This window comes from Vulpes vulpes, chromosome 5 (genome assembly GCF_048418805.1).
Source record: "Vulpes vulpes isolate BD-2025 chromosome 5, VulVul3, whole genome shotgun sequence".
In the NCBI taxonomy this organism is placed as follows: domain Eukaryota; kingdom Metazoa; phylum Chordata; class Mammalia; order Carnivora; family Canidae; genus Vulpes; species Vulpes vulpes.
In genome coordinates this window covers 69,748,581-69,765,993 of record NC_132784.1, presented here as the reverse complement: position 1 = coordinate 69,765,993, position 17,413 = coordinate 69,748,581, and the positions used below count along the sequence as shown (strand labels likewise).

The 17,413-nt window shown below is 53.4% G+C and overlaps 1 protein-coding gene across 2 annotated transcripts in view; it reads left to right on the top strand.

Moving 5' to 3' along the window:
- The window catches only part of KCNQ1 (potassium voltage-gated channel subfamily Q member 1), a 321,916-nt gene that overhangs the window by 243,134 nt on the left and 61,369 nt on the right, over nt 1–17,413 (top strand). For both annotated transcript variants that reach the window (XM_026003928.2, XM_072758720.1), the window contains exons 12-15: nt 658–733; nt 6,056–6,150; nt 7,036–7,082; nt 8,343–8,404. In XM_026003928.2, coding sequence (XP_025859713.2) covers nt 658–733; nt 6,056–6,150; nt 7,036–7,082; nt 8,343–8,404 — 280 coding nt within the window. The remainder of the gene's footprint in view (nt 1–657; nt 734–6,055; nt 6,151–7,035; nt 7,083–8,342; nt 8,405–17,413) is intronic.

Sequence of the window (17,413 nt, the reverse complement as noted above, 5' to 3'; positions counted from 1 at the left end):
CTTCTGTATTTCCTTCTAGACTTTTTTTTCTATGCACATCATCAGTCATGCTTCCTTTGTTGATGTTTCTAGACAGATCTTTGTTTCTAGAAGGATCTAGATTTCTAGAAGGCACTTGAGAGGAGAGATGATATAATCTCCTGATCAAGTGATATAGCTAGTAACTGTCTCTGCCTAATTTGTCCTGTGACCCCTACATTTTCCAAGTGTATGCCTGTGTATGAGACATAGAATGTTCCAGCTGAAAGGGGCCTTGGGCAACCTCTGTTTGCACTCCCTCCCCATTATACTGGTAAGGAGCCAGAAGGCCGGAAGGTAGAAAGAAGTTTCTGTGGCTCTGCTGTGAGTTAAGGGTGCAGCCCATGTGAACCCAGGACACTGACTCCCGTACCATTTCCAAGCAGCAGGCAAGGCAAGGGTCCCTCTGGGACCATCCGCTAATTAAAAGTCTCTTGCCTCTGGTCTGCTCTCCTCCCCAACCAATGTGGAGCCTTGAAGTCCTCCAATCCATGGGGCTGAACATTCTCTATTTCTGGAAGGGCCCAGCCCACATGCAGTGGGAGGCACTTGGGAAATTGCCAAGCTTTGGAAAATGCTGGGCACAGGATGACCATTACAGAGGAGCCACTCATGCCTCTTCTCCATTCTCCCTCACAGGCTGCGGGAGCACCACCGGGCCACCATCAAGGTCATTCGGCGCATGCAGTACTTTGTAGCCAAGAAGAAATTCCAGGTGAGTCCTACTAAGCGCTTCTGCCCTTGGCCCAGCCCCAGGAGCCCCTGTCCCACCCATGGCAAAGACTACAGGCCATCCTTCACCCCACCCTGCTACACCCTAGGCCTGACCCTCATCAAATATCCTGCAACAACTGCATTTTCCCTCTTACAAGACAGCCCCTGGAAGGACCCTGCCCTGAGGTCCAGCCTCGAGCCAGGTACACACAGAGCCTCAGGGTCTCACCCTTCTTTTCCACTACTTGACTGGCAGATGACTCAGGAATGGCAGAGAGGGTGCCAAGCCTGCCCCTCATCACCCGGGCAGGAAGTGGGGTCCCCTAGACCCCGGAGCCCTGTCCCACACAGTCGGTGCTCTTGGCCCTATTCACCCCCTGTCCCCAGTGGGAGTCACGAGAACAGGAGAAACTTGGCCCTACCTGTGCCCTGGGGGCCGACTCACCTTTACAGGGAGAGGGAGAGGGTGAGGCTGGGGCCTGAGGGTTTCCCTGCCCCATCAGCTCACCCTCTGGGTCCGGGTCCAGGTCTTCTGCAGCTGCCCCTTGTATCCCCTGGAGCCTAAGGCCCCCATAGAAAACCAGTTGGTGGCAGGCTCAGCTCCCCTTCTGCTGTGGGAACAGCCCTGGGTCTGAGAAAGTCCCTGGCTCCACCCTCAGTCTAAGAACATGTAGACTTCAGAAATGGTGACCCTCAGGGGTGCCCATTCTCTTTCCAGAAGGCCTGATCACCAGTGCCTTCAAAAAGTGAGTGCCCAGGGATCCCTGGGTGGCGCAGCGGTTTGGCGCCTGCCTTTGGCCCAGGGCGCGATCCTGGAGACCCGGGATCGAATCCCACATCAGGCTCCCGGTGCATGGAGCCTGCTTCTCCCTCCGCCTGTGTCTCTGCCTCTCTCTCTCTCTCTGTGACTATCATAAATAAATAAAAAAAAAAAAAATTAAAAAAAAAAAGTGAGTGCCCAATGGGCTGGGGACTGGGGCCCCAGGGAGCAGTGGTAACATCCAGGTCCCCAAGCAGGGAAGGTCGGGGCCGACCTGCTCCCTTCCCCCAGCTGGTCCAAGCGAGGCTGTGGCAAGAAACGGGGCCCCTCTGTCTGCTCCAGGCTGTGTCTCCTGTGCCATCCCTTCAGCAGAGACCACACCACTTGGGCCATAGAGCCCCACTGGGAGTGGACTTGTGGATGCAGACTCCCACCCCAGGCAGCCCTGGGTCAGTTCTTTCCCATCTGTAATGGGAACAAGAACCCAAGAGATGGTGTGAGACCACATCCTTGCATAGCTCACAGGGCCCTCACCCATGGCAGCCCGTGGGCAGCATCTGCCCCAGAGCTTACCACCATTGGTCCGAGCCCCAACAGCACCCCTCAGTGAAGCGCTCCCTGGCCACTGTGTGTACCCCCCATGGCTCAGCAGCTGGCTGCTGTTTGGGATGGCTGCACACACAGTCCCTCAGTGACCTTCTGCTGCCCATCTGTCTGATACCCCGGGCAGGGAGGCCATTCATCACCGAACCAGGGCAGGTCTTGCAAAGGGTCCCACCATGGCCTGGGCCTCCTCGTTGCCCAAATAGACGAGTCATGGTAAATGCCAGTCTTGGCTACACCAGGAGGTCTGCCTGGCAATGTCCTGGGCAAGACTGATGGCCCCAGAGCTCTCAAAGTATCTGGTCTGTGGCCTTCCTCCCCAGGGGCCCTGGCTGCCCTGATGGTGGGACAGCTTGGGAGGGCACTAGAGAGGAGGGCCCATCCTCCTCACAGCACCAGCACAATCCTGGTGGGGAAGGGGCTATGGAACCCCCTCCGGGGGTCTGCTCTGAGCAGCACCAGGGAGGCCCTGGGAAAGGCCAGGGTGTATTGGTGAGTGGCTTAGCAGTGACAGCAAAAACCCCAGACATCAACCTGGCGGAGCAGAGGGGTCAGTGGGGCATCTTCTAGGATAAGGCTGACCTCCAGCCTGAGAAACCAGGCCACTGAGCCTCCAGGGCAGGGCCCTGCAAAGCAGCCTGTAACCCACCACTTGGGGTGCAGTGAGGACATGGGGGGCTGTGCCAGGGTGGACAGTGGGCTTGCAGGGTTTAGGGGCACCCAGCACAGAAGGCAGAAACATGAGGCTTCTGGCAGGCTCGACTCAGGGGTTATGTGGGCAGCTTCCAGCTCAGGACAGAGCTCATCCTTGGTAGAAGGGCACCCACCATGGCTGGAACTGACTTGGGGAACACCCTGTCCCTGAAATGCAGGCAAGAAAACTGCCTGCTGGCCTCAGCGGGGGCCCCATCCTTCCTTCCAGGCCGGGATTTGCCTTTTCTGCCACAAGACACAGGCCAGGGTCCTGCCAGGGTCCCCAGAAGCAGGCTGGACAACCCTATCTCTCCTGCTTTCTGCCCTACCCTTATGCCTGGGATAGGGGGCCCTGGAGGAAAGCATGTGGGGCCCTTTGAATGCAGATGCTCCTGAGAGCCTCTCAGTTTGCTCTGCTGGGGGACAGAGGCTCTTGAGCAATATGGGGTGGGGCGGGGGGCTCAGCCTCAGCAGCTGGCCCTCGTTGCCAGAGGCAGCACGGAGGCCCACGGGATGGGGAGGAGGGACCCACGGTAGAGCGCCTGGCGGTGAGGAGCTCTGTGAGGCTCCAGAGCAGCCTCCACCCCAGGCCCAGCTGTCCGGGATGCCTTCCCTTCCCCCACAACAGCCTGTCTGTCTGTCTGCGTGCACCCCACCCCCGCCCCCGGCCTCAGGGCTGCAGACGTGGCGGGTGGCCCCCCGCCTGCCCCTCTGCCTGGCCGATAAGTGCCCGGCGGGCCGCCCCTGTGTCTGGCCAGAGGAGCCAGAGGCTCTTAGCCCTCCGGGTTTGCCTTGAACTCCCCTGTCCACCGTCGGTCAGTCTGGACAACCCTGCATTATCTCGGCTCATCTCAGGCTCCTGCTGCTGCTGCCAGAGGAAATGAGCTCTGGGGAGAAAGCTGAGATGGTTCCTCCAGCGGGGCCCAGGCAGCCCCTGCAGAGGCCTCCGGGAGTGCGGACCAGACCCCGGGGGGCTCAGCAGCACCAAGATAAGTCTCAGGGCGCCTGGGGCCCCACCGGTCCCTGGGTCCTGGGGGCCAGCCAGGCGTTGCTGGCCCTTCTGCAGTCCGTGCTCTAAGCAAGGGGAGGCAGGGCTCCCCAGCTGCATCCCGGAGCCGTGCCCAGCTTGCCAGCCCTGTCCTGCAGACACACATGCTGGGGCACACACTCGTCTTCCCCCTTTCACACACACACTTTCTCCTGCTTTCCCAGAGGCATGTGTGTGCACACACACAATCTCCCAGCACACTCAAGTGCCCACATTCACCTGCATTGAGTGGCCATGCTCTCCAGCCTGCCCAGGAGCCCAGCCCAGGGGCATGTCTCCTGCAGACCAGGCCTAGGCCACCTAGAGCTCTGAAGGCAGCCAGCCCCCTGCCGACCCCCAGCCTCTCTGGCCTGCCTGCAAGTGCCTCATGCTTCACGAAGCCTTGGGCCCACAGGGGGCTGACTGTCATGACCCATAGCCACCTTCAGTGTGTGAACTAAGGAAGAGCTCAGACTCTTCCAGAAAGGAGTGTAGGGCTCAGTGTCCCCTGCCATCTTCCAGAAGGGAGGGCGGGGCTCAGCATCCCCCATCTTCCAGAAGGAAAAAATAAAATCTGAGGCTATTATCACTAGCCCATACCTGTTGTTATGACTATCGTCCATCTGAGCATGCAGGGAGCCAAGGGTCTACCTAGAGTCCTATCCCATGCCCGACCCTAGGATCTTATGACAGGCCTGGCACATAGCCCACAACACCATGCAGATGGTTCCACTGCCCAGCATGGGCCCCAAGGGTGGCACATCCTTCTGTCAGGGGTACAGCTGTGGTTTGGGGAAGATCAGGTCAATCCCAGCCCCGCCACCACCCCACCAATCTCAGGATCCTGATTCAGGGCCCAGAGAGGGGCTGCACACTGCCTGTGAGGCCCGAGGGCCCCTCCTGGTAGGAACCCCCCAGACCTCTGAGGCCTAGCCCCTGGGAGGGAGGAGGCCCCTGCCTGAGAATTCCTAGAGTCCAGAATAATAACGGGGCATTGCCCATGTTGATTGCAGAAGCACACTCAGGTGCCCTTGGGTACCCCATTTTACTGGGAAAGCAGGGCTGGGCCATGGTCAGACTAGGGTAGCCCCAGTCTCGGGGGAAGGGGACACCTCAAGGAGAGGTTGGCCTCTGGTGGGCAAGAGAGACACATTCCTGGGGGCCCCCGGGATTGAGACGCAGCCCTGACACTCAGTGGGTATCTGAACCTTGTTCCCCCTCGCCCCCACCCCAGGCGGGCCCACTGCACCCAGATGTCTGGCTGGCCTCCCAGGCCTTCACCCTCCTCAGCTAGAGGCAGTCACCCCAGGCTCATTGCTCATGTGGACTCCTGGGTGCTAATGAGGACCACTCTGGGTGCCCCTGACCTGGCGTCCCCCAGCCCCTTAGGTCAAGGGGCTCTATGTTCCCACACAGCTCTGGCTGGCCTGTGTGTGTGAAGGGCCTCCTGGGCCATCAAACCCCCACTCAGCTGGCCTGCTGCTACCTGGGGGAGACCCTCGGCCCATGGGCTCCTGGGAACAGGGCCATAAATGTGGCTTGAGGTTTTGCTGACATCATAAGAAGCCTCATTCTCTCTGTTGTGGTTTCTGGTGATTTCACCTGAGCCCCACATGCATTGATGGGCTCAGAGCTGGCGCCAAGCCTCGGTGCCGTGGGGTCAGCAGCTCCGCCCTGTGTGGCCCAAGGCCTGCTGTGGGAGTGTCCCCTCTGCCCTGGCAGCCTCAGAGCCGCAGCAGGCAGCCTGTCCCAGAGCAGGCGCAGCAGGCTGGGGGTCCCCTGGGGCCACCTCTGCCTGCCTCTCCCCAACCCCGAGAATAGTGGGTGTGCCTGCCAGAGAGGGTGTCAGGGCTCAACGTGGGGCCAGGAAGACAGTGGCTGCGCAGAGCACTGCCCCTCCTGGCCCGTCAGCTGGACTAGTTCTTTCCAATAATAGGAGCTGGTAACCTGCAAAGGGCAAACAGGCAGGCCGTGCGGTGAGTGGGCAGGAAGCTAAGACCCATAGAGGCCAAGCCACCAGCACAGGGCCACCCAGCCCCAGTGACTGAGAATGGAGTGGCCGAGCACCAGGGGAGAGTGGGCCACCGTGTGCGCCCTGGGCCAGAACAGCCCCATTGCACCATAGGGGTAACCTCCTTAAATTCCCAAGAGGCCCCCCCAGGCAGGCAGCATCACTGTCCACATTTAGCGCTGGGCCGAGGGGGCACAGAGTGGGGGCTGACTGTCTTTGTGGCCTACAGCAAGCGCGGAAGCCCTACGATGTGCGGGACGTCATTGAGCAGTACTCCCAGGGCCACCTCAACCTCATGGTGCGCATCAAAGAGCTGCAGAGAAGGTGGGCTCGGGTGCTGGGAGTGACCTGGGGGGACGGGCAGTGGGGAGTTGCTGCGTGGGGCTCCCTCCCCCTCAGGCTGCACCAGCTCCACAACCCACCCAACCCTCTGCACCTGCCTTCGACCGCACCGTGTCCTAGGGGGCCCAGGCCCTGCCCAGGACTCACCCACTTCCTGGGAACACCCTGCCGGGCACAGAGCCCCACCCCACGGGTCTGTGTGCCTGCACTCTCCCCGTCCCAGACCTGCAGCCAGGAACTCCAACCATTGGGAGCTGCCGTGTTTCAGCTTCTGGCTTAGAGCCTAGAGCTCATTCTCATGGAGGCAGTGTGGTCCCTGGGGCCGGCACAGGCTCACACCAGCTGCACCTCTCTGCTGGGCTAGCCTGGGAACCTAAGTCCCTGTGTCCTGGGATAGGGCTGGGACCCTCTGCCCGTCCTGACCACACCCAGAGGTTCAGGCTGGCGGCTGCCCCCTGCCGTGGCTAACCCACCATAGGGACGTGAAGCCCTTGGCTCAGCAACCTGGCCTCACCCTGGAAGGACCAGCTCATAGGACGGTCTCCGTGAGCATGGCTGAGATGCCCGGTCTGGGCCAATTACAAAGCAAGGACAGGACATGGGGCAGTCCTGAGGCCCTGTCCTGGCCAGGGAGGACATCTAAGGAACTTCCCAACCACTGCCCCTCGTCTCTGAGCCCCCCACTCTCCCTCCATCCGTAGGACAGACCTCTGGGGCCTGGGAGGTAGTGGTGGGTGTCCCCAGAAGGGGTGGGTGGCTTGTCACCCTGCCAGGCACCTTGCTTGTCCAACAGGCTGGGTGTACGTGTGGCGTCCAGGTCAAGCGTGAGCTGGTCTCCATCTGTCTCCCTCCCTCCCTCCCTCCCAGGCTGGACCAGTCCATCGGGAAGCCCTCCCTCTTCATCTCCGTCTCAGGTGGGTTTCTGCATCAAGCCACCCTGCCCGCATCAGACCCTTTGCGTATCCCTCTACCTGCACCTGCCTCTCCCTGTCAGAAGGGGCCAGAGGGCCTTGGAAGGGCAGGATAGGCCACACACACCAGAGAGGAGCAGGTGGCCTCCACCCTGAGCCAAGCGCCTTGGAACGTGCTTTACAGTTAGTGCAAGAATCTGCATGGATCCCCTTAAACAGTCAGCCTCTCTAGGCCATCAAAGATCGGGGTGTGGACCCCAGCATCCCATGAGGGGGGAGATGTGGGGAAGTTTTGCAAGGTGAGTCGCCAGCCCAGAGGGACCAGAGGGACCATCAGCCACAGGAGGGTGAGCATCATTGTCCAGCTCTGACTCCTTATGTCCCCCGGACCAGGCTCCCTCCAGGGAGAACAGGGCCAGGCCCATTCCTGGGGTCACCCTGGCCCAAGTTGTGGTAAGAGCCGTGGCTCACCCAGGGTGGGACAGCAGGGCAGCTGAGTGAGGCCAGCGTGGGGGTGGAGATGGAGGGAGTGCAGAACATGCAGGCCCACGGCAGCAAAACCCCACGGTTGTTCCAGACGACTGCAATAAAGCAAATATTGCGATAAAGCCGAGTCTGAAGAATTTTAGGGCTTCCCAACGCAGATAGAAGGGATGGTTATGCAGTGCCATAGTCCAGTGTGTGCAACAGCATTGTGTGTGAAAAGTCAGCGTGCAGACCTTCACTGGAGAGGACCTTGGGGCTCGTAAGTGCTGACCATCAACTGAGCCGTCGGCAAGTCTTGTCTCTGACGGCGGATGACCACAGCGTGGGTAGGAATTCAGACACAGCTGAAACAGGGCAAGAATTACTCACATGGGACATGAAGACAGGAAGTAAGCAAATGATGTTGGGACCCAGTGCCCACAGACCCGCCCAGTGCAGTGTCGCCACGAACCCTCCGCCTGAAAATCCACGCCATACCTGCACAGCAGGAAGCAGGCAGCGTCTGTGCTGGGTTTATGCAGCGCAGTGGGCACCATGTCCGTGGCCCCCGCAGGGTCATCTTGCCCTCCTGCACCAGGCTGTCAGAGGCCACAGAACCAGGAGGGGCGGCGGCGGGCCACAGGGTACCCGGTCCAGCCCAGGCCCCCACCTCCCAGAGCTCCCACTGTGGAGGAGCTCACAGGTGCAGGCCTGTGACCCTCGGCTGCCCCACCCTCATCACCCTCCCCCAAAAGCCCCCCCAACCCACATCCCTGATCCTGGTCCTCTGCCCCACAGAGAAGAGCAAGGACCGTGGGAGCAACACGATTGGGGCGCGCCTGAACCGAGTAGAAGACAAGGTAGGCGAGTGTCCCAGGCCACGCTGGCTCTGCCGGTCACCATCCTCAGGGTCAGGGTGCTCCCCATGGCACGGGGGTCCCCCACCCCCCTGGAGCCGGGCGGTGGTGCCTGGGACTTGGTTTGTAGGCCTCTGGCAATGGGTGTCTTTCCCGATGAGCAGTGCCCAGTACCCCCAGGGCCCCCTGGGAGAGGCTGAGGCTGCCCAGTGCGCTGTGGGGTAGGAAAAGCTGTCTACACTGCTGTCGCTGTGTACACTCACGGAGGTCAGAGGTGCTGACAGTGGTACCAGGGGACGTCGGGGCATGTTGGTGGGGAGAAGGGCCTGCAGTCTCAAGGACCCGCCTCCATAGGGGTGCTGGGTGGGGTGCAGTGCCGCCCAGGGCCCTGCTGGGTGTCTAGGGGGGATGTGGGACCTAAGGGTCCTCTCCTGCCGCCAAGCCTGCACTCCCTCTGTTCCTGTCACAGGCCCCTTGGCCTGCGCAGCCTCTGCCACCGGGATGCCCCATGCACCCCGTGGGCTTGTAGGCCTCTCAGCATGGGAGCCTCTTCCCGGGGTATCCTGGGGGGTGAAGGAGCCCTTCTTAGGCTCAAGCCCACCCTGCGAAGTCTCTGTGGTTTGGAGCAGCCTGTTATCTTGCCCGACAGCTCGTCCGTCTACACGGGCTTTATCTCAAAGTAGCCCGGAGGCTAAAAATAGAGGGATTTCAGTTGGGCAGGGTCTGTGTCTGCCGCTCGGTTTCCTCGGTAACGCCAGGCTCTGGCCCACTTCATCTCCGCTGTAGCTGGGCAGGAGGGGCAGGGGTGCAGCTCCCACCTCACCCCACCCCACTCCAGGGCCCAGCCTGCCACGTCGCCTCTTCCCTACCTGCACGATCTGCCCTAGCCTAGGTGGCCATGGGACTGTGACACAGGATGGGACCAGGCAGAGAGAGGGAGAGCCACTGTCCAGGTGCCCACAGGGGCCCTCGCTTCGGGCCTGGCTGGCTGAGACTGTGACATTGATGTGTGGCCTTGCCAGATGGACGACCTTGTGCTCTGGTCAGCACAGGCCCAGGAGGCTGGTACCTGTCTGCTCTCAGGCCAACAGCCCAGTGGGAGATGTCCCTGTCCAACAGGATGAGACCAGGAGAAGTCAGTCACATCCCCAGGCGGCAGATATCAGAGGCCTGGGGACCCTGGGCTTGGCCACTCCAGTGAACTAGGTATATCCTTATCAGGTGCTCCTCTTGGTACTTGGGGCCAGGGGCTGGGGGCAGCCCGTGGCCACACCCAGTGCAGCAGTCCAGGCACCCTGTGTGTGTGGGAGGGGAGGCTTCTAGACATCAAAGGAAGGAGAGGTAGAGCAGGGAACAGACCCAGGCCCCTCACCCTGCCCTGGAGCCCTGGCCGAGGCAGCGTGGCCCCCACTGCTGATGGGAATCATGGCGGCCTGGGAGCACGTGACCCTTCCTGCCCCCAGCAGCCCTGGGAGTGGGCCCTGCTTCTGGGTGTGCTCACCTCTCCTCAACCTTGCTGGTCTAGGGTTTTCTTACAGCTCTGTGCCCTGCTTCTCAGGGCAGGCCACCCTTTAAGCTCAGACTAGAGCCTGGTGTCCTCTGGGGGTGATGCGGGTAGGGGACAGGGTCTCCTGGAACAGTGCCCCCTCCCCGGCTGGAGCAGCAGACATCCAGCAGCCTGCAGGATCTGACCACCTGGATGCCCTGGTTGGCCATGGTCAGCAGGGTGGGCTGAGGCGGGGCCCGCACCGGCCTTGGGGATATATATAGAACTAGTGCCCTCATTTCTGCGGATCCAAATGACAAAGGGAAGTATTTCCCAGAGCCCCTGATACCTGGGGGCAAGGTTTGGGGACACAGTCCCCCAGTGGCCCCAGCACTCAGGAGAGGGGCTGTCGCTGGGCAGTGAGGACTCTGGGACAGCTACACACATGGTCACTGGGGAGACTGGTTCTGTGCTGATTCTGTCCCAGTCTGCTGTGAGGAGCCGGTTCAGTCCGAGAACCAAGGCCACCTGCCTGGAGTCTCTGAGGGGACGAGCCAGCCGACACTCCATGCCAGGTCGAGGCCCCCGCCAGCCCCCTCGGCCTCCAGGGCCTCCTCCGCTGCTGGCCCATGCCCCCTCGACGGCAGACCCTGGGAAAGGGCCTCGCCAGGTCCAGAGGGCACAGTGGCACTTCCCGGGCCCCACATTATCACAGTTATCACTGGGGCCATCGGGACCATAAACAACCCCCAAGCAATCCTGCTGACTGTGGGAAGTCAGAGGCAGGAAATACAGCAGCCACCAGCCCTCAGAGGCCCAGCAGGCCTGCAGCAATGCCAGCGAGTCAGAGACCCCACTGGGCAGGCCTTGAGCGGGAGAGGAACCTGGCCCTCACGCCGAGAGGTGTGGCCATCTGTGCTGCTGCTCCCATCCCAGGAGGGCTCACTCAACTGCAGGACACAGGCTTGGAGAGGAGCTGTGTGGGGGACATGTGGGCTGCACAGCTGCTGGCCCCCATTCTTGGGACCAGATCAGTTCTGAGGATCAGAGGGCTGAGATGTCCACTTGCGGGGAACTGCCAGGGAAAGCTAGTTCAGCTTGTCCAGGGGTGCCTCAGTTTCCCCTAAGGAGCCCTTGCCTCTGGGCTTCACAGCTTGCCAGCCAGGGGCCACAAGGGGGAGGAGGGTCCCATGTACTTCCTGCCCACCAGAGCCCTCGTCACAGCTCTGGCATGCCAGAGTGCTCCCCCCCCCGCAGTGCAGAGCCCCCCACCTGCCTGTCCCTGGGGTACCTTGCACCTGGCCTGGCCTGGCCGTTGAGGCCTGCCTCACTCCCAGGATGGGAAGAGCAAAGTAACATTCCCATCCCTTGGCCTGTGTCCCCCCAGGCATCACCCCCAGACAGTTGGGAACCTGCCCCCCATGTCTCAGACCCGCTCCCCACTGGCCTCCCTTTACCAGGGAAAGAGAAAGGCATGAGCTGCTCCTTGCATGCTTCTGTTTAAAAATCACCAGAGCCGCCATGTGCTGTTTCGTGTTGTCTTTATTCTGGAAAGGAGGGACTTTTATTTCCCCAAAGAAATCCTTCCTTACTGGTGAGGAAACTGAGCCCCAGAGAACTTGAGCAGTTGCCCAAGGTCACGTAGCTGGTGGGGGGGTTAAGGGAAGAGGACGCGGCAGATGGGTGGGGGAGCTGAAGTAGAGAGACAGAGGGACCCAGACAGTGCTTCGTGAACACAAAAACGTAAGGGGTCGGTTGGAAAGGAAGCAGGTACGGCGTGGAGGGCCCAGCTGGGGCCTGGGGGGTCCAGGGCCCTGGGACAGATTCAACAGAGGGGACTGGCCTGAGAACACGAGCCCCCCTGCCTGGCCCCCAGCTCCCAGCCCTGCGAGGGCTGCTCGGAGGCAGGCGTCCCCTCAGCTCTCTGGGGATGCCACAGAGAAGACTGCTCCAACCTTCCTCCCCCGTGTGTATTCTTAGCTCGGTCCTCAGGACCTGCTGCAGTGTTTATGTTGAGCCCTGTTTATTTTGCAAGCTCAGCTCATACTGCTTTTGCTGATATGAGGAGCGCAGTGGGCTGGAGGATTTCTTTCTTCTCTGTTTTTGCCGGAAATGTTCATGGCTTAGAGCCGGACACAGGGAAGGACTGGGTTTGCAGGCCCCAGTTCAGAGGGCGTGGGTGGGAAGGCCCCCACCACCACCACCTGACATGCCTTTTGCAGCCTCCTGTCCTAGAATCCTGGCCAGCACACCTTTCTCCTGGAGTCCAATGCCCCCAGCCCGGGAGCCCCCCCAGCACACCTGCCCCAGACCCCTCTGCTGACCACATGCTTGCCCTCCCCTTGGACCAGACAAGGCCAGTTACCCAGGGCTTGGCATCTGCCCCAGATGCTGCTCCTCCTTCTCTGTCTTCATCCCAGAGCGACTCCTCCATACCCCCAGCTGCCAGCGGGCCTGAGGCCCTGTCATCCCAACAACCCTCTCCCTACCCCACTCACCCTTAAGAGCCACCTCAATGCTGCTCACCTGGCTCTCTGGCCCCACAGCCTCTCTGCAGGATCTAGACAGTGGTCATCTCCCTTGGTGATGATTGTCCAGCCATCCGTGTGGCCTGTGGCCCTGCCCCCAGCCCTTCACATCGTGCGTTGTTAGACACATCTGTAATCTGCCTGCTAATATTTCCTTCAGGATTTTTGCGTTGACATTTGCATGTAAGATACATCCATGACCTCATTTTCCTTCTTCATACTGTCCCCATCAGGATTTGGTGTCAAATGTATGTGAGCCTCACCGAATTAATTAGTTGAGAAGCATTCTCTCTCTTTCCATATTCTAAAAGATTTTATATGGGATTAGGATCACCTCCCCCCGCCTTGAATGTTTGGTGAAATTTAAAGGTAAAGCCACCTAGGTCTGGTGCTTTCTTTGTGGGAAGACTTCACACTCTGAGTCAAAGACATGGCGGTTATGGGAATGGGGGTTTTCTATCTCTTCTTGTGTCAGTTTTGTTCAGTCGTACATTCTAGAGATCTGTACATCTCCTCTCAGTTTTCCAGTTCACTGGCATTATCATTTTAATGTCCGTATCATCAGTAGCTAAGCACCTTGTTTTATTGTCAATATTGTTTATTTGTGCCTTCTCATTTTTCCCCATGGGTCAAGCTTGCCAGCTATCTGCCAGTTTTATTAATATTTTCAACAAGCTTTTGACTTTATCGATCCTGCTATTATAAGTTTTGATTTTGTTTCATTGACTTCTCTTTGTTTTCTTCCTTCTATTTACTTGGCCTTGATATATTGCTCTTTCTTAGGTTCAGTAATTACTAATTTTCAGACTTTCTAGATTTCTAAGGTGTGATTTTAAGGCTATACATTGTCCTCTAACTACCACTTAAAGTGCATTCCCCAGTTTTGATAGGTAGAATTTAAATCTAATGTCCATTTACTTATGTATCTTTCTGATCTCCATGATGGCCTCTTGTCTGTCCCAGAAGCTATTTATAGCATGACTTTTGTTGTTGTTAGAATTGTGAGAACTTCCTAATTGCTCACTTGTTAGAGAAAGTGATTGTGTGACACCAGTCCTTTGAAATACTACGAAACATATGTTTTATGGCACAATAAGTGGTCCATTTTTGTAAATGGACCTTCTGTGCCTGAATACCATGTGTATTCTAATGCTGTCAGCTGCAGGGTTATATTTATGTCCATTAGGATGAGCTGGCTAATTGTTTTTCTTGAAATCTGTATTCTGATTGGAATATTGTTATCTACTTGATCCGTCATTACTGACAATACATCAAAATTCCAACTACTGTGAAGGATGTGTCTAGTTTTTCCGTCATTACTGACAATACATCAAAATTCCAACTACTGTGAAGGATGTGTCTAGTTTTTCTTATATTTCTGTCCATTTTTGCTTTATATGTTTTTAGGTCTTATGATTAGATGCATATATTAAACTTTTTATATAGTCACTGCTGGATTCAATGTTTTATAATTACACAGTATCCTCTTTATATCAAGCAGTGTTTTGTTTGCCCTTAAAGTCTATTATCATTGCTATCCAGACTTAAATTTGTGTGAACATCTTTTTTTTTTTTTTTTACATCTTTTGTTTTAAAGCTTTATTGAGGTATAATTTGCATGTCCTAAAGTTCATGCAATGTACATGTATGACAGATTTTAGCTAATTTCTAATTCGATGAGCAACTATCATCAAAACTAAGTTTTAGAACATTTTTCAATATCCCCCAAATTCTCTTAATTCTATTTGCAATCATTGCCAGTTTCCACCCCCAGCCATAGTCAAAAACTGTTCTGCTTTCTGTCTTTGTATCCTTAAATTGTGGTGGGTTTTTGGGGGGGGGGGGGTTGTTTTGTTTTGTTTTACAGAGGGAGGGAAAGAGAGAGGAGGGGGAGAGGAAGAAGGAGAGAGAGAATCTTAAGCAGACTCCATGCCCACTGTGGAGTCTGACATGGGGCTCAATCTCACAACCCTGAGATCATGACCTGAGCTAAAATCAAGGGTTGGACACTTAGCTGCCTGAGCCACCCAGGTGCACTCCTCAAATTTCTGTAAGACTAGAAATTTGCCTTTTGTAAAGGTTTCATATAAATGGAGCAATCCAACATGTGGTGTTCTGAGTTTTGGGTGTGTTTTTTGTTTTGTTTTGTTTTTTTGTTTCATTTATTTTTTTTACATAATGTAATGTTCTTGAGGTTCATCTTTATTGTGCCATGTTTTTCTTTCCTTTCTAATGCTGACTAGTACTCTGTTGTATGGATAGACCACATTTTGTTTACACAGTTGCCAATTGATGGACATTTGGATATTTTGCAGTTTGGGGTTATAGATAATGCTGCTGTAAACTGTTACCCACTAGCCTTTGTATGGACATACATTGTCATTTCTCTTGGGTAGACTCCTAAGAGTGGAATTGATGGATTCTATGGTAAGTTTCTTTCCAACTTTCTAAAAATACTTATGACCTGTCTTCCAAAGGGCTCTGTGCCAATGTGATTTCCCGCCAGTCATGTACAAAGTTCCACCTTCGCTGTATCCTTGCAGATACATGGTAAGGTTGGTCTTTCTTATTTTAGCCAATCTAGTGAGTATATGACTGTGTCTCATTATAGGTTTGATTTACATTTCACTAATCACCAGTGATGTGGAGCAGCCTTCCACATGCCTATTCAGCATTTGTAGTCATGTGTAGTGACATGTGCATTCAACTCTTGCCTGTGTTCTGGCTAAGTCGTTTGTTCTGTTACTGGGTCCTAAGAGTGGTTTCTATGTTCCAGACACAAGTCCTCTATCAGATAAACAACTTACAAATATTTTCTCCCCTTCTGTGGCTGTCTTTTCATTATCTTCATCATTTCTTTTAAAACAAAAGTTTGACATTTTAATGAAGTCCAATGTATGTTTTCTTTCATAGTTCATGCTTTCGACATTCTACTGAAGGCCATGAATGTTTTCTTCTGTTTAATTCCGGAAGTTTTATGGATTTAACTATTACACTTTGCCCTGTAATTCATCTTCAGTTGATTTTGGGGTATGGTATGAGATTAAGTCTAAATTAATCTCCTTTATTTTTTTATTTTTTGCTTATAGATGTCCAAGGGTCTCAGCACCTTTTGTTGCAAAGACTATTTTCCCCATTGAATTGTCACAGCACCTTTGTCAGAAATCAACTGAACAAAAATATGTGGGTTTATTTCTGGATTCTCGAGTCTGTTCTCTTTGTCTATATACCTGTCTACAAATCCACATCACACTTTCTTGATTATTGTAGCTCTATAATATGTTTTGAAATCAGGTAGCGTAAGTCTTCCAAGTGTTTTCTTCTTTCTCAAATTGTTTTGCTCATTCTAAGTCCTATGAATTTTTCTATGAATTTTATAATCATCTTGTCAGTTTCTATCAAAAGAGAGAAAGAAGGAAAGCCAGCTAGCCTGCTGGGATTTTGATAGGGATTGTGTTGAACCTATGAATCTGTTTGGGAAAAACTGATCTCAACAATAGAGAGTCTCCTAATTCATGAACACAGCATATCCTTCCATTCATTTTATCTTTAGTTTCTTCCAGTGATGTCATTTTTGGCATAAAATTCTTACACATCTTTTGTTAAATTTACTGCTAAATATTTTATGACTTTTGGTGCTACTGTTAATAGAACTGTTTCCTTCATTTCATTTTTGAATTGTTTATTGCTAGTATATAAAAATACTATTAATTTTTATATAAAACTTGTAAAATGCGACTTTGCTGTTATTAATTTTAATAAATATTGTTGATTCCTTAGGATTTTCCACGTATAGAATCATGCCATGTGTAAATAAAGACAGTTTTACATCCTTTCAATCTGGATGCCTAATTTCTCTTTTTGCCTATTTTTCACTGGCTTGAACTTCCAGTAAAATGTTGACTAGAAGGAGCCAGATAATATCTGAGAAAAGCACTCAGTTGTTCACCACTAGTTATGATATTAGCTGTAGGTTTTCCACAGATGCTCTTTATCAGGTTAAGGATTTTTTTCCTTCTATTCTTAGTATGTTCAGAGTTCTTATCTTGAATGGATCTTGGATTTTCTCAAATGCCCATTTTGCATCTTTTGAGATGGTCACATGGGTTTTATGCCTTATGCTATTATTATGGCATGATAACCAATTTGGAGATAAGAAACCAGCTTAGTATTTCCCACTTGGTCATGGTTTATAATCTCTTTTATATGTTGCCATATTTACTTAGCTAATATTTTGTTAAGAATGCATCTGTATTCATAAAGGATATTGATCTATAGTTTTCTTGTGATTTTTTTTTTCTGATTTTGATGTCAAGTTTCAAAAAATCTTTTCTTTTTAATCCTATATACACATTTTGGATATCTTTTAGGAACACTTCATGGCTGAGTGTTTTTTTAATCATCTAACACACTTATACTTAAAGTAATTTCTAATATATTTGATTTCTAGCAATGTATTTTGTGTTTTCCATTTGTACTAAATTTTTTAATGTTTATTTTGCTCCTTGTGTTGGGTTGATGGTTGTTTCTTATTTGCTTTTTCTTCTACTGGTTTTAAAATTATGTATTCTATTGTCATTCTTATAGATGTTAACCTAGAACATTTTAAATAGATATATGGCAGAGTTAATTGTTACTTTTACCCACATCTGTAATATAATAAGGACATTATAATACTTCTGATTAGAACACTTCAGTCACTCTCCTGCTGATTTATAGTCATCGTTGTATATTTTAGTTCAATCATGTTTATTTTTTAACCCAGTGAGTCATAAATAGTAGTATTTGATACAATCAGTATGTGTTTAAATTTACCCACCTATTTGCCTCTTTTGTCACTCATCATTTATTTTTCATCTCAGAACTTACATCTGGGATCACTTTCTTCCAGCTGAAGTATTTGTTAGAATTTCCTTAGTTGAAAATCAAAATCTCTCAGATTTTATTTTTCAAATTACTTATTTTGTTGTTGTTTTTTAAAAATATTTCCACTGGGAT